This window comes from Protomyctophum bolini, assembly GCF_963924005.1.
Source record: "Protomyctophum bolini genome assembly, chromosome: 20".
In the NCBI taxonomy this organism is placed as follows: Eukaryota; Metazoa; Chordata; class Actinopteri; order Myctophiformes; family Myctophidae; genus Protomyctophum; species Protomyctophum bolini.
Window position 1 is genome coordinate 33997111 of NC_137881.1, and position 22205 is coordinate 34019315.

The 22205-nt window shown below is 41.1% G+C and overlaps 1 protein-coding gene across 1 annotated transcript; it reads right to left on the reverse strand.

Annotated features, from left to right (window-relative positions):
• Positions 1 to 13836: 13836 nt before the first annotated feature.
• LOC308335353 (uncharacterized protein) lies at positions 13837 to 16435 on the reverse strand (the record flags this gene model as incomplete). The annotated part of the gene is made up of 11 exons (XM_080792372.1): positions 16344 to 16435; positions 15977 to 16068; positions 15791 to 15892; positions 15628 to 15681; positions 15482 to 15535; positions 15166 to 15195; positions 14978 to 15013; positions 14641 to 14697; positions 14113 to 14262; positions 13930 to 13996; positions 13837 to 13843 (listed from the first exon to the last, which is right to left on the reverse strand). The coding sequence occupies exons 2-11, from the start codon at positions 16050 to 16052 to the stop codon at positions 13837 to 13839; spliced, it is 633 nt and encodes a 210-aa protein (XP_080648498.1). The 5' UTR covers positions 16053 to 16068; positions 16344 to 16435.
• Positions 16436 to 22205: the final 5770 nt, after the last annotated feature.

Here is a 22205-nt window from a genome sequence, read left to right on the forward strand (position 1 = left end):
GTATTTTGGTCTCCAGCAAACACTCCAAACCCTTAACAGCAGCTTTCAATGACCTGTGTCACTGTCTGATGCCAAAGTAATAGACATTAGAGAGTAGCATTAGAGAAAAAATATTTCATGGTCAATGAGAACATTCCTTAATAGCTTTTTCTGTCTGACACTTAACCCTTGTATCTTATAATTTAGTTTTGTACACACACTCATTTCTTCTCTGCAGCAACAACAACTACTGCTGATGAGCCTGATGCGTTGGCCAACAGTATTGAGATGATGGTGACCAGTATCAAGCGGAGGTCTCAGCGTCTCTATAGAGACAACGATGGAAACAAAGCTCGTGCCAGGCTCCGTACCAAGATAAGGAGGGAGACGGAGATCCTTACTTCTGTTGTGGAGCGGTACAATGCGATGGTTCCTAGCACAGAATCCCTGTGCATGGACACAATCCTGACTGTGGATACAGCATGGCCATGGCAGCTCCAAGACGGTGGTGTGTACACTAGTCTGTTTACTACTTCCAACAAATTTGACACGTAATGACCCATAATATACTCGCTTGCTCGTTGAGTTGGTGAGAGGCAATTTTGAGTGTTGTGGTTATAAGCATCAATTCGTTAATCCCTGTGAATCTTTGTCATAAATGCATTCCAGATTATGTCGGACTCAAAAAAAAGAGAAAGGCGTTTGACACCATCATGGCAGTAAGGAGACTCAAGGAGGAGAAGGAAATCCTTGTGACCGAGATGGAGCATCACTGGAGAACTCTTTCAGCTTGTGCCCGTGACCTGAAAGAGATGTCCTACATTGTTTGTTCTGGAACAATGACAAGTATGTATTGCGATAACATCTTTTGCTAAAACTTTCTATGCATCCTATGCATGTCTATAATTCATTATAGATATACTTAAAATACATTACCAGTAAGACGCACGCATCCGCCATTCCGCCTGGGTAACGGCAGACTGCTGGGCGAGCGCTGGCTGGTAAGATCTTAATTTTCAGGCCTGTTAAGTTTTTGCCGGCTGCCGGGCATGGCTGCACTAATAACTTTGGGCCAGGCCCGTCTAGAGTTTAAATCGACTGGTATCAGTCAAAAGGGAGACATCGAAGAGGAAGGATGGATGGGGAAAGATCAACATATGGAATGTCTGAACAGGTCAGCTCCATATATGGAGATCTAAGGGTTTGAGGTCAGATGTAGAGTTTGGATCTCCATATATGGGCTTAATATTGATGACATCCCTGATGATGCCACATGCTCCATCTCTGATCATGAATATAATACACACCATTGATGATTACTGTTACTAACAGATTTTTTTTGTGTTCTACCCCCAAGACTCCTGGGACCTAAGTGAAGATGGGTTGAGAGGTCTGCACTGCATAATACTCAAGAAGGAGTGGGACATGAGAAAGGTGATGATGCAGTCACGAGCATGTTACATGCAGGCTTTGAGTGGAGCAGAGAACGTCACCTTTTTGGACAACTCAGATGAGGATTATGACAGCGGCTCTGACATGTCTGATGACGATTTTGTTTAGCTCTCCTGTGGTTCTGTCTCTCGCTCTCTCACCCACTCCTACAGCACGTTCTTAAAGCCTCACCAAACCCCTGTCCTTGACGGACTCCTCCCATATATTGGATTACCATGTTTTCGCTCTTTTTTTTGCCGTACATCACCACCACCACTGCTGTGCCCAAAGTGGGCATCATCATGGACTTGATAGTAGTGAAATGAAAAATTGAGACCATATCCGTGGTCATCATATGGCCATACCTAACAATGCATGCCCAAAAAATGGGAATACACAGAGAAATACACATCGATAAAAGCCAATAAAAATGAAGCTCACCCGTTTAATTCCCCATATCGGCGCATCCGTGCAACACTGTCCAACACAGCTGCTATTGATTACAGAAATCCTCAGTTTTTATTCCCATTCAAGATAACATCCAGACAGTGTATTACTCGGTTTCAACTTAAACATCACGCTAAAATTTGTATCTGAAAACATATAGGGTAGAAATAAGCCACATAACAGTAAACTGGTACAGCTTACTGTTGGCCAACCATGTGTTAGTGCATGGAATGAATGTGTTGAGCAAATATATATATATATATATATCTTTGCTTCTGGGTGGTCCCTGGAACAACATTTTCAGATGGGGGTCGGCGGCCAGTTACATATAGTTTTGGGGGTCCTTGACATGAAAATGTTTGAGAACCACATACATAGGTTTTTTATAAAATTGTCAGAATTTTCTGTTTTTATGATACTGCATCACTATTTGAGGCTTTCTTGGCAATATTTTTAATTGTTTTGTGCTATTAAACAGACTTTTGCATAATGCAAACATGTTTTTCCAAAATATAGAGTATAAAAGACTGTTTTAAGAAACGAGTAAGGTTGCAAATCTGATAACGCAAAACCCCCAGGGGCTTGTTTTCTTATTACAGTAGGTCTTCATCTATTGCTCTATTCTCTTGTGTATCTGTTATAATAACTTCTGCCTGTGCTACCTCTGGGTGACTCATGTTTCCTCCCATGATTAATAAATCCATATAACCTGTAATGTGCCAAACAGTGATTGTGATTAAAAATGAGTTAAAGCTACTTGTATGCTTTCCATGGAATTATTTTTTCATTCAAATGTATTATACGAATGTTCTTATGAAATATTTGAACAATTTTGTTAATACAAAACCGCAAAACATATACTTGCAGTTGCATTCCCACTGTTTTGATGACAAATGTGTGACTGGACATCATTCAAGTTGAGACATTTCTGGAGCACAAACCTATTTTATGTTAATCATTGTAGACCAGCCTGTTTCCAAGTGATAGCTGTACAGTATAGTAGCATGCCACTCATAAACAGATTATAATGCTTTATAACTATGATTATAACAGATCTGGGTCAAAAATGATACCACACAGTTACAGCCCTCCTTTCTCACGTTGCTGGAGAGTGCACCAAGACATACTGTATGCCAAATTCCAATACCCCAAATCTCGGCCACTCGCTCACTCCTGCATGGCGTTATGGTAAAATGAGTGATGTGTTGAAATATGTGACCATATGTTCTCTCTGGGAGTAACAAGGATTGATAGGATCAGGAACAAGTACATCAGAGGGACAGTGCATGTCAGATGTTTTGGAGATAAAGCCAGAGAGGCCAGACTGAGATGGTTTGGACACATACAGAGGAGGGACAGTGCATATCGGTGACTGGCTGGCTGGCTGACTGACTGACTGACTGGCTTACTGGCTGACTGACTGACTGACTGACTGACTGACTGGCTGAATGGCTGACTGACTGACTGGCTGGCTGGCTGACTGACTGACTGACTGACTGACTGACTGACTGACTGGCTGGCTGGCTGGCTGGCTGGCCAGACTATTAGACTCATAGAGGTTGGAAGGATATGTCATAGAACAGGGATACTCAAATAGATTTACCTGTGGGCCACATTACAAAAATGGCAAGGGGCCAGGGGCCAGTAGATAAAATTACGACATTAATGATACTTGATAACTTCTCTCTTTCAATTGCTTTATTTTCGCAAAATGTATCAAAGTACAATGTGCATGCACACAATATGTAAATAAATAAATGTGTTACATTTTCTTGCATAAACACAAAGAGCTGTTTCCATAACTGCACAAATTATTGCACATAACATGAGTAGCTGTTATAATAACATAATAACATAACATGAGTAGCTCTTTGCCTGCCTGCCTGCCTGCCTGCCTGTCTGTCTGTCCATGAGTAGTTATTTGTCTGTCTGTCAATGAGTAGCTGTCTTACTGTCTGCCTGTCTATGAGTAGCTGTCTGCCTGCCTGCCCAATTGTCTATGAGTAGCTGTCTGTCTGTCTATGAGTAGCTGTCTGCCTTCCTGCCTGTCCAATTGTCCATGAGTAGCTGTCTGTCTGTCTATGAGTAGCTGTCTGCCTTCCTGCCTGTCCAATTGTCCATGAGTAGCTGTCTGCCTGCCTGTCCAATTCTCCATGAGTAGCTGTCTGTCTGCCTGTCTATGAGTAGCTGTCTGACTGCCTGCCTGTCCAATTCTCCATGAGTAGCTGTCTGTCTGTCTGCCTGTCTATGAGTAGCTGTCTGCCTGCCTGCCAGCCAGCAAGTTGGTTAACAGAAAATAAATTGTTATGGCTGAGTAAAATAAAATACAATAAACACAATTTGCCTGAAAATAGATTACCCAGCTATGACCTTTTTCATGAAAAAAAATGAGTAGTGATATGGCTGACTGAGTAAAATAAAACAATCTACCTGAAAATAGATAGCTATAAGTGAAGAGCAATTTCCGCAATTACCATTTCCGCAATTTCCATTTCTGCAATTTCCGCAATTTCCATTTCCGCAATTTCCTCAATTTCCATTTCCGCAATTTCTGCAATTTCCATTTCCATTTCCAACTATTAATGGCAGCTGGGTTTCATCATTCAAATAAAATAGAATTCTGTCCGTTTAGCTATAAAATTATGTCAGGGAATAGGGATACACAGTATATGTCTTTCATTTGCATTGCATCTCCCCCCCCCCCCCCCCCACAAAGCTTTTATTTTCGTTCGAGTAATAGTACAACTCTAATAGTATTACTTATAATAATGTAATTAAAGATAACTTCATTCAGATTTATTTATTTTTATTTCATTTTCCAGATTCTTTTTTCTTCTTTTTTTTAGATTTTCATTGGTGGGCCAGTCATAATGGTCCCGCGGGCCTGATGTGGCCCGCGGGCCTGAGGTTGAGTATCACTGTCATAGAACATCAAAGCCTTGATTGATTGATTGAAATATTTATTAACAGTTTGCAGAATTACAGTAAAACATATTAATTATAAGGTTCAAAGGTCAGCAACATAATTGTTGTATAGTTTACATGTACTACAGTAGTAGATGGATTCAATAATAAACAAACCAACATTATAGTCCTGTCTAACCAAGTACCAAGAGAGGCGTCAATTGGCATCATGACTGGTGAGCTTGTGGATCAGTTATTTTCGTCAACTGCTACCGTTCTATGACGAAGCATTTGGCATGTCCGCTGATGGAGACAGGTCCTTCTCAGAGTGCGTGCTCTTGTTACATTTACAACGTTAACGTCTATAAACGTTCAGATTTCAAATCATAAGTGGTCACCCCAGGGCCATGGATGTTACAATTCTCCTCGGGTGGTTATAAGTACATGTAGGCCTATCTTCCTTATTATTCAATAAATAACATTTTAATCCGATCGTCAGCTATTGTCTAGACAAGCATGCGATGGGAGTTGTATTGCATTCTGATACATTATAACGTTTTGAGAACATGGCCACAAAATGCTTAAAATGCTTTTTATTGAACAATAAGGAAGACCACTTATGAATATGATTTGAAATCTGAACGTTTATAGACTTTAAGGTTAAATGGAGAAAGTTGTGCAAAACTACAAGCATTATGTGAAGCATTTAATGACTTACTGACATTAACACGTTTTTACAGCCTATATGGTCATAATAGTTGGTGTTGATTTACTGTAGCTTGCATAATTATTCATTCAACTATCCATAGGTTGTATAGTCTAACTGCAGCTGACTGTATTGCTTACAGTACAGTATACAGCATCATGCTCATATCCAGTATAGTAGCCTGCATTCATTTGACAGAATAGTGTTCATTACATTGTACATTATACTTACCGTATACATATTTAAAATGGTTTATTCATTACACAAATTCTGTCAGTCCAAGTGCAGATTGCTAGAGCAGGCATATAACTGTAAAGTGAAAGACATACTGTAATAAATACATTGGGGATGTGTCACCAACCAGGTGTGATAGACTACCGTTTACAGTACATGTCACAGGCTAAAATGGAGAACCCCTGGGACAAAATAAAAAGTGAAAATAATTAGTTTTAGGAATACAAGTAGTGAAATTAGGTATATATGGGCACAATAACTTTACATACTGTAGTAAACTATAATCACCTCTGTTCATGAGGTTCATACAGAAGTTGTATAAATTGAAGAACTTGGAAGAAACAACATTCAAAGTGCAAATGGTTTTTAATGAGAACAGAGCATGTTTAAGGCTATATCAGAGGCATGGTCCAGACATCAGCTGGGTAATTCCTTGCTGGTTCCCAGCTGTTTTCCCAGGTCTTGCCACTGTAAAAGTAGAAATAAATAAAATGAAATGAATTAATTTAGAACATGGGCTGCAAAGTCTTAAGTGTAATAGGATTTCTTTCTTTTGTTTTAACAACTTGAACCCTTGTAGCATTGAAGAAAATAAAAGATCTACAAGGTGTGTAGATCATCTATTTTTGTTGAAGAGATTTGGTGTACAGGGGAAAACATTATCATGCAGCCCTAATGTTCTGGAGTTTGACATACCCCTATATGGATATCTCCCTACTATTATCGGATACAACAACAAGCAACAAGCAAGTATGCACTCGACAGAGTGCAGTTCTAGTTGTATCTGTGGCCCGTCAGGGCCGTCATGATCAATAAAAATATAATTAGTTATCGTGATTGTTTTGAACATAATTGTAGGTATTGTAGTGTTTGTTCCAAAACAAAGATATGGCCCTATGTTCTCCTAACAATTTGTAAATGAGGACTCCAATTTTGTAACTTAATCATTGATCACAATGTTTTTGTTCATTGAGGTTTAAACTAGACGTGTAGTCTGTTACAAAATAAAAAAAATAATGTTTCAAAATAACAGATATTTTTAGTTTGCAGCCTTTGGACTTTTGGATTTTCGTTGAGTAGTCCTGTCCAAGTGGAACCCGCTCTGATCGGCAGTGTTCAGGAAAATCTGCTGCCATATATGCCGTATACTAGAATTATACGTTCACCCCTTGAACGTGCATGACTAATGACTATCAGCCAGAAACCACTGCCTCTGGAAGGACAAATAGTGTAAATAGACAAATGTCTTACCATCCACTGGTGCAAGGCTCCCAACGCACTAACACTTGTTTCTCTCTCTCTTGCTCGTTTGGCAGCTGTAACACACACACACACGCACGCACGCACGCACGCACGCGCGCACACACACACACACACACACACACACACACACAGTATAAGAAATCACTGGTTAAGGCATACCATTATTTTATTACTGTTTCTTGTCTCAGTGATGTTCAGCAAAAAGACAAATTAACATGAACATTAACATTCTGTGGTGCTGATAGCCAAGTTATTATGGGGAGTACTACCGCCTGACAGTCAGTCCCCACAACACCAGAGGGAGTGCAACAAACCATGTACAACCCAGATTCGGCACAAACAAGGGACTACATTATTTTCGCTCCTATGCCACCAAAATGTGGAATGCCCTATCAACAGTCATTAAGACATGTGAATCCCTTGACTCCTTCAAAACCGCTCTCAAAGGGCACCTACGGACGGCTGCAATTCGAAACTGGCCCCCGTAAAATCTGAATCCCCCCCCCCACCCCCTCTTTTTTCCCTCACTGTATATGTTTCTTTTCCCTTTTTGCATCCTTTATGATGAATTCCTGTTCTGTTCTTTAACTATATAGAAGTGTCTATTTGTACGTCTCTAAATGTTTTGATGAATTGAACATGGTGGACCCTGTTGTAAACAAGTGTAATGCTTAATTGGGTCGTCCACTCACAGTTACAATTTACAATTTACAATTTAGGCATTTAGCAGACGCTCTTAATCCAGAGCGATTTACATTAAGCAAGAACAAAAAATCATGGGAATACATCACATAAAAACATTTATCATGAAACTACCGGCGTAAGCTAAGAAAGTAACAGTGGTATATCTATAATGAAACTATACATATAAGCTATACATCTATACTACTATGCTATACATATGTACTATGACGTGCTATGACTACATACAATGCACTTATGCTGTCTACATAACATGCTATAAGTCTGTATCAAATGCTATCTAAGTCTACAGAACTGCTATCTAAGGGGGTGGGGTAAGTGCTATGGGCCATGATGGAGTCTGAAAAGATGGGTTTTCAGACTACGGCGGAAGATTGGGAGTGATGCTGCAGTTCTGACTGCAATGGGAAGTGCATTCCACAGTTTTGGAGCCAGAAGGGAGAAGAGTTTGGGACGTGTGGAGCGTTGTCCAGGCGCTTTTAGTGAGGGTACTTCCAGCTTCCCTGCGTTGGCTGATCTGAGTGAGCGGGAGGGTTTGTAGGGTTCGATCGGTTGCAAGATATGGGGGAGCCATACCTTTGGTTGCTTTGAATGCCAGCATCAGAGTTTTGTATTCTGTGCGGGCAGCGACCGGGAGCCAGTAGAGGGAGCGGAGCAGGGGGGAGACATGTGAGAATTTTGGCTGGTTGAAGACCAAGCGAGCTGCGGCATTTTGGATCAGCTGGAGAGGCTTAAGTGCACATGCTGGTAGGCCAGTAAGGAGGGAGTTACAATAGTCGAGTTTTGACAAGACTGTTGTCTGGATTAGGAGCTGGGCTGATTCCTGGGTGAGGAACGGTCTAATTCGTCGTATGTTATAGAGTGTGAACCTACAGGATCGAGTGACAGCTGTGATGTGAGTTTTGAACGAGAGCTGACTGTCCAGGACAACACCAAGATTCTTGGCTGTTGGGACAGACGTTACCAGGGCGTTGTCTACGGAAATAGTTAGCTCCCGCAGTTAACAGTCTTTGTATTGAGTTTGTGCTTGAAATGTACTGTAATTCTGCAAACTGTTAATAAATATTTCAATCAATCAATCAAAAAGGTTGATTCCAGGGCAGGTCAGACCTTTGCTACATGTCATTCCCATACTCAATCTCTCTGCTTCCTGTATCTATACACTGTGAGACTATTAGGCTTTGACAATATTTGACAAAGCCCGATCTTGCATTAGAGCGGGGGTTTTGTCAGCGAGCGCCTAAAATGCTCCCGACAGCATAATCAGAGCAAATATCGTACAGTGTATAGGGGCCATAAGCTTTGTTACAATACACATTACATACAGTATATATTACATTCTTACCTCGTGTAGCCTTCTCCCAAGTATCTCCTTGTATGTGAAGGCTAATTGGTAATTGTTACATGTCTTGCAACCTTAAATGATGAAAAGACAACAGTTTATTAAGCCATGGGCCTTTGTTAATATCGGCAGCATTTTACACTTGTGTCCATGTGAGTTTGTGCCTAGTTTTTGGCAAACACATATTAATCATCTGAGTTTCACTCACAGAGCCCCATTAGCTTAACCACATTAATCCTTGGGTCCCAGAGAACATGTAGGGTCTTGTATAACAATAGCCTGTTTAAAAACTAGAGGCTAGAAAAGTAGTAACACCATACTAAGCAAAACGTACCGACTTTCTTCTTTTTGTTCACCGCCTTCACAAGAGGAGTAGAGTCTGTGGGAGCAGAGATTTTTTTTTTTTAGGATTCCTATCCACTGGCACTGGCTTATTTCCTCTTCTCTTCTGGCGAGGCAGTAGGGTGGGAGCACAGACAGATGCGGATGCAGATGCAAGAGGAGGAGTAGAGTCTGGTGGGGTGGGAGCAGAGAGAGGAGGAACGTCTAGAACCGGGGTAAGGATGAGAAACTCTACTGGACTCGAAAGAGTAGGAGTAGAGTCTGGTGGGGTGGGAGCAGAGAGAGGAGGAATGTCTAGAACTGGGGTAAGGATGAGAAACTCTTCTGGACTCGAAAGAGTAAGAGTAGAGTCTGGTGGGGTGGGAGCAGAGAGAGGAGGAACGTCTTCAACTGGTGAAATCTCCTCGCCTGGACTGTCCAGCTCCTCTGGGACGTCCTGCTGCTCCTCGCCTGGACTGTCCAGCTCCTCTGGGACGTCCTGCTGCTCCTCGCCTGGACTGTCCAGCTCCTCTGGGACGTTCTGCTGCTCCTCTGGGACGTCCAGCTCATCTGAGAGGTCCTGCTGCTGACTCCCTGTGATTAATCAATTAACATGTTTACTTTAATTTTAAACGTGTACTTATTAACGAAGACGCGCTCACACAAACACTTAGCAGATGCTCTTAATCCAGAGCGATTTATAAGCATGAATAAAACATGGCGATACATCATATACTTAAAGACTAGTTATCATGATTCATACGTTCGCCTGTAAGGTCGTTGGGCTCGACACACACACACACACACACACACACACACACACACACACACACACACTTACATGGAGATTCGAGGAGATACTGATATGCACACTTCATATTTTTCACAAGATCCTTTTGGACTGTCATATCCATGCCTGGGGACACCATGAGTTCTGCCTTCCAGGTATTGTTCCTCTCATTCTTTCGGGCAAAGAATAAGATTGGCTTAAAGCCCAAACTCCCAAGTTTTGTAATCTGAAATGAACAAATGAAGAACAGCAGTTGGTGCCACTACATTATTGCTAATTAAGGACAACCCTTGAAGTACAGCAATACATGGCAACTTGAGGTACTCTCCATTGATATTTCATCGTATCCCAAAAAAATAGATATGATAACAAATCACGCATGTTTAGTCTCCTAGGGTTTATAAGAAGTGATTTTATCGCCTACAGGCTTGTGTGAAAACCCCAGCTTGACAGTTTTTAAGTTGCTCGATTCAGTATTTAGATATTTGTCCACCCAGGGTGTGTTTTGCACTCCGTCCGTGTGTGCGTGCATCCGTCTGTTACCAGCTAATCTCCGGCACCGTTAACGGTGCCACATTTTGCGTGCACACTCCCTGGATGCAAACGATGAACCTCTGCCCCAAGTTTCCCAGAACAGCCTGTTATAGCGCCACCAGGAGGCCGACTTTTGAAAAAAAACATTTTTTGATATACAGGTTTAATGTTTGTGTTTAGGTCAATGTTTGTTTTAAAAACGCCATTGACAATGAAGAGAAATTGATGTTTGTTTAGTCACTAACACAAACGATGCTTTGCTTCACCCCCCTGAATCAAGCAACTTGATTCTTTATAGGGGTTTGTCTGGTAGGGTCACAACCCTACCATTAACATCCTACGGTATGCAAAGTTTTCAAACTTCCCTTATGCTTTAAGTAGCATGTGACATGTCATACTAGGGGGTTTCATGATTATGAATACATTCAAACCATTAGCTTTTCACAAAATGGGCTAAAAACAGCCATAGCCACTTGCCCAAAATGTGCTGACCTCATCACATTTGTCATGACGTCTATGGTTGAATAAGGAGTGTTTTTTTTTGTCAAAAACGAATGCTTGGAATGGATTTAGAATCATGAAAAACCCCTAGTTTGACACGTCACATGCTACCCAGATAACAAAAGATGAGTGAATCAACGTTGTGATATTAGTCAGCCATGATGGTTGCAATCAACATTGATGCCAGGTATTGAGAAGATGTTGAAAGTGCTCGCTATGATCCACATTGAAATAATGTTGCACTTTCAACCAATTGTGACAATGAATCAACCTTGATTCAACTATGATATAATCAACATTGAAAGAACGTAGAATTGCATCAACATTGATTCAACTATGAATCTATCCATCCATTAACATTGATTCAACTATACATCCATCCATCCATCATACATTGAAACAATGCTATTATTAAAGGGCCATTTCAACCTTCTTCTGTATGCCATATGTCAAATTAAAAAAAGAATATAAATTACAAAATTAATATGTCAAATTAAAAAAAAAAAATGTAAAAAATTACAAAATGAATGGTATAGTTCAACAAGGAACACACCAAAGTAGTCTAGTCAGTGATATCACTAATAGACAAGTTTGGAGCTACCACCGCAGAAGAGTAGAATGATTATTTTTTAAATGATGCATAGAAAATGCTGAAATGGTCCATTAAGTATGCTATACTGCAGTGGTTCTCAACCTTTTAATACAAAGACCCCACATTGTCATATTTTGAGCCTCTGGATTGGCCATTTCCAAAACAATTAAAGAAACCAAGGTTTGAGAACAGCTGCTTTACAACATTCTCTATGAACAAAAACAAAACAGACCATTATTCATTTACTTATTTATTAGATTCAAGCACATGGATAAGTGCACATCCAATTCCCAGCATTTAGTTTGCTACACTGAATTTGAATTTTGATTATTACAAAACATACAGTAACCACTTCAGTCCTATACACAGCTCAATGAGTCACATTGTGAGCTTGTAGAGCTGCAATTTTCAAAAGATTAGTCCTTGAACGACCCCAGTTCAACATGAACCAAAAACAGCCCTGAAAATCCAGGGGACACAATTAAAATCTTCCTCCCCAGTTCAACATGAACACCACATTAACCGTCCATCCATTTGTCCTGAAACTCCAGGGGACAAAGAAATCAGGCAGTCCTTCAGAACCAATCGGACCCCAGTTCAACATGAACGAAACAAACAGTCCAATGATCCATCAAACCCACTGGCTGCTTTAGAAGAGATTTTTACATTTTTTACGTCAGGCCTAAATGGGTTAAGACTTTAAGGACCTGTGGGTGTGGGAACCTTGTCTTTCCTGGGTACCCCGCCACTCCTGTCGGGTGCATAACGCAGCCACTTCTGCAGAGCATCCTTGTACTGCAATTCGGTCAACTTGCGGTCAAATTGACGAGCAGCCGCTGAAAAAAAGAAAACAGGCGTTACTAAATTAAAATTAAAATAAAGCTGCAGTTCCATTCAAAGTGACATAAATGTCCATTGTGTACTAGGTTCAGACGGGAACCTACATACAATTGAGCCACACTAATGTTCATTAAATAAATGTCACAGTTTGTCTACTCTGTCTCAGAGGAGGACAGTGGACAGTTCTGAAACTTGCCTACCAGTGACATTCTTAACTGTACACAGGCACAGAACACCTGAGATGCAGAGCGAGTAGACACATTTGTGCAGTCCAATTGTGAGCATTAGAGCAGTAGTTATCAGCCTGTGGGTCGGGACCCCCACGTGAATATGGGGTGTCCCCAGATGACAGTGAAGAATAATGAATACCTCAGAAATTAAAAAGTAATACCATTAGAAAAGTCAATCTATACTATAAAACTGGTCAAACATTGGCCAAATCAATCACTCCTTCGGTGTCAATCAGGCCTATGGTCCGATAGGAGAAAGTGAAAATAGCCAATCTACAGAGTCAAATTGAATGCCTCAACAACAACTCCAAGTATTTTGATGTGCAGACTCACCAAAAATGCAATCCTGAAGTAGGGTGTCTTTGAAGGCCCTCTTCTCTCCCTTGCCAGCCCAGTTGAAAACGCATGCCAGGTTGTTTGTCAGGGTGGCGCCAACCATTCGCCGGATCATGTTCTCACTATTGGTCCCTCCGACTAATGCCAGGCGTGCAATCTTAACAGAGAGATAAAATAGTTAGTGTACAACGTGCCATGTCAAATGGACAAAGTAGTGCATTAAGATTTCTATTACATAAGCATTGTTTCAAATATGAAACAATGCAAAAAATTGGCAAAAGAAAGTCAAAAATATTGTCCAAGAAAGAATAATTGCACCCATCACAAGGCGTTCTAAGGCTCACCATCTTGTGACGCACTCGCTCCTCCCTCAGTGCAGTTTCCGCCTGATCAAACTCCTCCTCGTTGGAGAGAGGCAGATTGATGGGGAAGGGCTCCTCTCGCTGGGATTCAGGAACTCCTCGGACATTCAATGTGGACTTTGCCATTTCAGTTTTGATGAATTGAATGTCCCTCCCCATCTGCCTCACCTCCATAAGTATCTCTGCCAGCATTTTAGTGTTTTTCTGGGAAGAAAGGTCTTGGAAGAAAAACAATTTGACATTAAATTTCAAGGATTATTGACCATTTTCAATCAAATGACACCAACTCGCTAATGTCTGCACCCCTCGCTTATAGTAACCATTAAATGCTTAACAAAGACAGTAAAGACGAAGGGACATGTTTGTCAATTCAGATGTCATCAGAAAGATTAAGACGTTGATCAGAAAATGATACTTGCCTTGCAACATCTGGCTGGGTTCCCCTCCATGCACTCTTCTCTGTGGTGTTTCTGGCGTTGACGCTTTAAGAAACAGACATGGGATCAGACATGGCATTGCACATAGGTCATTGTGTAATTCCGTGTGTGTGTGGGGGGGGGGGGGGGGGGGGGAGGGATGGTAATATAGGTATCTTTACCCTGGTCAGGAGTCCTGAATCCAGATGATCTGGTGCCATTTGCACCCTGGTCAGGTGTCCTGAATCCAGATGATCTGGTGCCATTTGCACCCTGGTCAGGCGTCCTGAATCCAGCTGATCTGGTGCCATTTGCATAGCTGGGACTGAAGGCTAAAAGAAAGGACACATCATTGAACATGATTTATGGAATATTTCAAAAACAACATTTAACCCATTTAGACCTGATAAACCTGTGTTTCTATGTCAGTGGTTCTCAAATGTTTTCATGTCAAGGACCCCCAGAATGATCTGTATTTGGCCACCGATCCCCATCTGAAAATATGCTGTTCCAGGGACCCCCCAGAAGCAAGGCTTGAGTTAAAACGTCTGCTCTAAAATATATTCAAAGATTTGCCCCACACTTTCACAATATTTCAAAAATAGCAGATCTACAAGCTCGGACATCTGCTATTTTTCAAAAGCTAAAGTATAACAATGCTTAAAACACCAACAGGGGTTCCTGTCCTGAATGGGATGAGAAATACATACTGTTCCTTGCTTGCTCTGATGGCACAGTGTGGTAGGGGCTGGTATACATTGGCATTCCTGGAGAAATAAAACTAATATCAATCTTTTATTGTTATGAATGAGCACCATCAATTTCCAGTTTTAGAAGATGTGGGATGAACACAATTGACTACCAAGTGAATAGTTGAAGAATAGATCCCCACTACTACCCCCTTAACTCAGTGTACAAATGGAACCAAATGGACCCTTACAAGACCATTTGAACACTCAGTTACAGACCTTTTATCGTCATTCAGGCGATAAAGGGTATTTTGTTTCTGGTAATACTGTCCGTGGCACAAATTGTTAGTCAACTCACCTTGATAATCTTGGGGATAGCCTTGGGGAGGGTGAACTAAAAAAAAGAGAACAATCAAATTATTCAAGGAGATTTAACTTGGGAGTAAAGAAGTTGAAATATTTCAGTCTAATAAGTTACAGTTACTGTATGTCATGGTGCAATAGCACAGCAACTGTAAACAAAGTTATAACAGACAACGGACATACCATTTCTTGCTTGTCCATTATGGTGCCCTCCTGAAATGAATACAAATAAATATAATTAGTCAAGGTAAAATAATTCTTATGAAGTCATATGATATCATGCCAACGCAAACAGCTCCTTGCAAATAGTGAGTCACTGAATAAGCTACTGTATTATCAACTAAACATTTTAAATTGAATTAACATTTCAAGTCAATAAGGTCTTCTCCTGTAAGTAGTAGTATTAATCCCCCAATACCGCCTCCCATCTAAACGGACTTTAGACACAATAAGAGTGGCCAATCAGGGAATCACATATATGTAGCCCATTAGTACTTACCATCATTAAAGAGGTCTCTTGACTCTAGCTCTGCCAAGAAGCTTCCACAAAAGCCTAAAATGAAAACATAAAACATGAACTATGAAAGTTATAACTCTGACAAAGCACATACCCTAGTAGTAATGCGAAGTGGTTAGACTGGTTACCATTATCAGGCTGGTCAAATGTCTGCACGTCCTCCAAGCACCTTCCTTCAGAGGCTAAAAGGGAACACAAGACAGAAACTTTAACACATATCACATGACTGATATGTTTGCATGTATTGACCGAGGAACTACATGCTTGCAAATTAAAATTGTAATAACATACCACTGATTTCACTAGGGGTTGGTACAGACTGGTTGGTTTGCCGCACTGGTATTGGTGCAGGTAGGTACTGGTTGGGTGTTGGTACATTGGAGTCGAGCAGCACTGGATTAACAAAGTAGAAAGAATTATACATGCAAATACTTAAATGGGTAGCCATTAGTGTCATAACTGACAGTGCCACTGTACCTGGAAAAAGAACAGCAGGTGGCTTGGCAAATCTTCTCTTAGCGCTGATGGTTTCTGGCTCCTCATCTGACTCCATGTACACAGTATTTGGCCTTAAAATTAAATAAACATTTATCAGTATAATTACAATAAATGAGAAAGCCTTGAGATGCACTGTTCTCGGGCCAGGAGCCCATCGCCCTTTTCTGTAAAATGAGACAGCTTGACGTACAAGCACACATAGACATGACACTAGTCCATCACAGGACAGACATCCAATCCAACCCTCGAGGCAGAGTTCCAAGCAGTGAGGAACGGATTAGTCTCTCTGACTCGGCCAGAGATGGAAACCCTGGCCTCCTAATCTCAGTGTGGGCACTGCATGTACCTTATTCGTCTTTTACGCCGTGCATCCGTTTCCTCCTCAGATTCTAAATCAGTGGTTGGACATCCAGTAGTTATATACTTGTCTTCATGTTGCTTGGCCTTTTCAAGTGAGTCTGTAAAACAAGTCGGAAATACAGTATGCCATTTAAAGAAGTGTGACTAATACTTAAACAATGCAATATAAACAGGATTTTGAAAATGGCAACCAGAATACCATCTGCCAAATGAGGCAACTACCAACACTTGGCTGTGGCTCAGGGGTAGAGTTGCCGGTTGGGAATCAGAAAGTGCAGTTTGATCCCGGGGTCCCCCTGAATTTGTGTCAAAGTGTCCTCGGATAAAACCGCTATATAAATGCACCACTTACCACGTCTACTTACCACAAGAAATTAAGAGCCGAACATATTCATGCATGGTCCATCCGTTTTGAGGCATCATTTTTTCTTTGAGGGCCTTAGAAAAGTTGATGTTTTTTGGGGGCCATAACAAGGTACTATCCTTTGGATTGAACCAACTGGAAGGAACTGTAGCAGTTCCTCCAGTAGGAAATAGTACCACGGCCCACAGCACCACCTCCTTTTCCATTCTGTACAATAAATGACATTAGAATATAAATATTATGATATTGGGGTTGGTAAAGTTAGTTTTAGTTTATTTTTTACATATATGAATGCTACTGCATATGAGCTATTGGAATGGCTATGAGGCCATCTCCCTCAGCCTCTGGACACAGAACACATTTGCGTTTAATACAGCTAAGTTTACCAACCCCAATATTGTCACACAACTCTCTGACCTTATATGTGCCTATGCATGAGGACTCACAGGGATAAGTGTAATATGATTCACGCTGTCTGAAGGTTCTGTATATTACATAGACCTCATTTTGTTCCTGGACTATATTCTGTACTACTGCAATAGTATCTCCCACCTGAAAACAATTATCCCCTTGCTTTGTAGACAAGGTGAAACGACTATTGGAGACCTTTTTGTACTGTAGAGCAGCACTGAAATGCAGAGGAAGTGGACCATCAGTATGGATGTTCTGTAATACTGGTTCATCTGTTGCTAGTGGAAACTCAACCTGTGGCTTTTCTGATAATCTTTTGACTACCTGCTGTAGAGGTTGGTTTGGCTTGCGTAACAGATGCTTTATTTGGCCAAGATAATTCTCAAAAGGGAATCCAGAAACATTATCCAAGGGTCCAAATCGTTTGTATTCCTCTGCTAAATGTATAAGCTGGTGAACACTGAACACAATCTGATCTCTACCATAGAGTTTTCCAAAGTGTTCCACAAAAGAAATGGTCAATTTATGGGCAAATTCAACCATTTGGCCAGTAATTTCAGGTGACAAAAACAAATACATGGCCACTGAAAACAACATGAAATTGTCATACAACTCACTGGGAAGGCAATCCTTCAGAACTACAGGACCCCAGTATAACATAAAGGATCGGAACTCAGTAGCTTTCCAACGATCAAGCTCGTTCAAACCTCTTGGCTTGCGATTGAATTCAACAGGGGTGTGGGAATGCAACACCAACAGTTTGCTTGTCATACTGTTAACCACGTGTGAAGGAAGTCTAGTGGCTAGATTGCCCTTTAACCAGATATTCAACAGTTTTCTCATCAACCCAAGACAACAGAGGTGCATATAATCTATTGGAAATGAAGATACCATCTTTACAATCCCTGTTAAAGGACTGAGTGTCTGTTTTAAGTGATGTTGCTCATCAATCATATCACTAAAACTCAAGTCAGTCCTCAGCCTGACATTTGTTTCCGGATACGTCATTTTGTTCCTCCACACACCCTCTTGATCACACTTGTCGCATCCGGAATACCCATTATGTGACTTAATATTCTTAATGTAGGCTCTGGCGGGAGCATCACACACAAATGCGGAAACCTCTGCATTCAAATGCTTACCATTATGAATAATTCCATTAGCCAGTACATTTTTAAGGTCGCTAACAAATTGCTGCAGATACTCAACAACACACTTTGGCTTGGTCAAACCACAAAATATACCGACAATAAATGGAGACTTTGTGTAATCACATTTCAGCATTGCAAGTATAGGCCAGAATTGAAGTCTTGAACTCTTAAAGAGGGGGAGACCATCCATGTTGAACTGTAAAGTAAGAGTTTTGAGGTTCACTGGTAATCTCAGACATTTCAATCGTGAAAGTATTCCTCGCACCAATCCAAAATGATAGTACTCGCCACCTTGCATTTGAGTGGTTGCAACCTTGGATTGCGTTCTAAGCAGAGTTCTTCCATCTTTAGGGAGCCTAGGGTGAAATATCTTTAAGATGGACAGCAGAGCAGACAAAGCAACCAGACTGATAGAGTAAGAGGATGCCCAATATCTTAGGCTCTTTATAAGCAGATCCTGACTAGGTTGATGATCATCACTGTCAGAGTGGCGATGAATCAAATCATCTCCATCACTCAGATCATCTCCATCACTTCCAGCTACACTATCTGTATGATCATTTTCCATTTGCTCATGATCTGATTCAACTTCATTATAGTCAGCTAAACTGCTATCAATATGAGAATCTTCCATTTGTACATAATTAGTATCAACTACATCGTAGCAAGCTACATCTATAGGGTCATTTTCAGCTACACTGCCATCTATAAGGTTATTTTCAAAGTGTAAATGGGAATCTGGTGGTGCATCTACCGGTAGTTGGGAAATGTGTGAGATTTCCTCATATTCATGAAGGATCTCTCGCTCTATGTCCCTTACAGTTTTCACTACTCTACGTCTTTTGGCCCAATAAGAGGCCATCTCTCTGTTGGTAAAGTGAGGTGGTGCTGCTATTAATTTACTTGGCCTTGTGTATTGCTTGTAGTCCTCTTTTACCACGACCCTGAAAACAAATAGGGAAACAAAGAATAAAATATTGCGTGTGTGTGTGTGTGTGTGCAATATATAAATGCACCATTTATAAACTTGACTTACACAGAGACGATCCAACCCTAGCCCCTCTCGGAACCCCCTGGGTCAGCCCAATCCAAACCGAACCGGGCTGACCCGTAGGGTCCCTGGTCAAGCTAAGATTTTCCAATGCGATTGTTGGAACGCGGATATAAAAAACTCAACCTTTCTTCGATCTGCTCGCTATTACCGCGCTTTGTATTGTGTTTGATTACGGATGTGCGAACTATAAGTACCTTACATACCTCTGATAAAATCTCCTGTGTCGCGGAAGCCGTTAAGTATTTTTAATCCATGTTTGATTAAAAATGTCGCTTTGATTTCTTCTTGTTTATTTACCGTTTATTGTACCGCCTCCCGATGTGCGGTTGGCTTTGCAGGCAACGTCCCTGCCTTTGATCTGCTCCGTCATAGCTGTAGCACCACTAGCTAGCCAGATAGGCGGTACAATGAGGTGTCAATAAACAAGGTAGGAAGAAGCGACATTTTTAATCAATCATGGATTAAAAATACTTAACGGCTTCCGCGACACAGGAGATGTGTCGGTATGGTATGTAAGGTACTTATAGTTCGCACATTCGTAAGTCAATACATGAATAACCATGGTAAAAGCGCGCAGAAGTCCGTCTCGTGGCTTGTTTACATTGTATTTGTTTGTGCGTAACTGGCGACAGCCCAGCTTGAAGCAGGACCCAATGCAGTAAAGTCATAAAAGTGTCAGAAACTTTACTACATTCGGGTTCTGCTTGCGGGGCTAATCCAACCCCTAGTGTCCTGTGCCGATCCAACACCAGCGCCCGTAGTGTCCTGGCTGTGACTGCACACAGACACACAGCCAAATTACAATATATATAAATGCAGCATTTATAAGCTTTTTTTTTTTTAAAGAACCATGGTTTAAAAGTAATCTACAATCTACAATCTACAAGCTCAGAGCCTCATTATAGCAACTTGCAGTCTGAGACCTGTTGAGACGATTAAAAACCAGCCTGTCCTATGACTGCACAAACAATTATTTGTATAGTGTCTTAATAACATTTATTTTTATACCCACACAATATATCAATTCACCATTTATAAGCTTTTCAGAAAGAACCATTGTTTAGAAGTAGTTCTTAAAAAAAGAGATCTACAAGCTCACTATAGTAAATAGCCCCATATGTGCCCTCTCCCTGCGCTCATTCTGTAGCTCCGAGATACAGAATGAGCGTAGGGAGAGGGCACATATGGGGCTAGGAGGTACCGCAGCTTTGTTCATAAATAAATGAAGAACTGCTTCGCCGTGGTGCTGGTTACATCAATGCTTATGTAACAATTAAAAACGCTAATAATATATACGCGTATATGCACATATAAACAAATTAAATACGTTTTAATCGCGAGAGTCGTTAGCAAAATGGCGGCGATAACATGAATAACTAGCATGGTAGCTTGGATGCACAGTTGCACAGTAGACCTACAAGCAACCGACTCCGGACTAACTTTCCACGGCACGGGGTCCAGGGATAATTACAAAAAGTTAACATGCATTTAAACGATAACAGCCATATGATGGCATCGGAACGGGATAAAACAATAGTAGCATGGCTCAACAATTAGACATTATTAGCCAGCATAAAACCTCGGACTTTACGGCATGATAATATACAAACGTAAACAGTGGAAAACCAGTGGTGGTATCTGAATGGGATAATAAATGATATTCCATAACGACTTACCAGTTTGTTTCTTGTTTATTTCACACGCCGTTCAGCCACGTTTCCAAAAGTTCCAGTGCTACTGCAAACCTTATAGTTAGTTATACTCTAAGCTGCAAACGGCCGCCCGCCAGCAAAATTTGAACTGACTCAATAAGTCCCGTGAGATCTCGCATGGTCTCGTTAACGCCCCCCACCCGATGACAACCTGCCGGATGGTCACGTGATTCAGTATTTTAAAGCGATGTTTATAGTTTATTTAATTTTATCTTCCTCCAGTGATTTTTATGTAAATATGTATTTATTTATTCATTCATGTATTATTTTGTGCCGACCAAAATGACAAGAGCACCGTATTGAATTAATACATATTTAATTATTTGATAATGTAATGTGGGCCATGCGATGTGAAAACCTATAGGAGTCACGTGACTTCCCCTCTTCAATAAAAATGAATCAACTTTATGAAATGATCCAAGCTGATATCGCTTCTGTCGTGCATTTTATACATGTATGGTATTGTATTTTAATAAACATAATTATTATTGACTTTTTGTAATGCATTTTGAGCAAATATTGAGAACCACTGATACAGAAACATGAGGTTTTTCATTTTCAATAAAAAAAATAGCAGACCTACAAGCTTGTAGTGCCACACTGCTCTGCTCTCCTCTCCTCTCCTCTCCTCTCCTCTCCTCTCCTCTCCCTCTCCCTCTCCCTCTCCTCCCCTCCCCTCCCCTCTCCTCTCCTCTCCTCTCCTCTCCTCTCCTCTCCCTCCCCTCTCCTCACCTCTCCTCCCCTCTCCTCTCCTCTCCTCCAGAAACTGTGAAGACACAAAACAGACCTTTAAACATTTTTTTAATGTTATTCTTTCGTACACAAGACGTATTCTTCATATTTAGAGCATGCCGAATCCAATGGCGCCGGTCTGGACTTTCCACGACGTTTGCAAAGGTCAAAGTTCAGCCAAAAGACTGCAACAGTGACCTTTGGGGCCTAAAGAAATGGGCCTAGGGTTAGATTTGAGGTTCCAAAGGTCGCAGAAAAAAACCGAGACTATCACGACGATCGTCTCGTCTCCGCGATCGCAGAGATATAAGGCTCATCACGAACAGACTCCTGTGGGGGAAAGGGAAATGGAGTTTAAATCATGGAATGATGCTGTGGTGTGCTGGGGAGTGGTGGGTGTGGTGGGAAGGACTAGTGAGGTGGT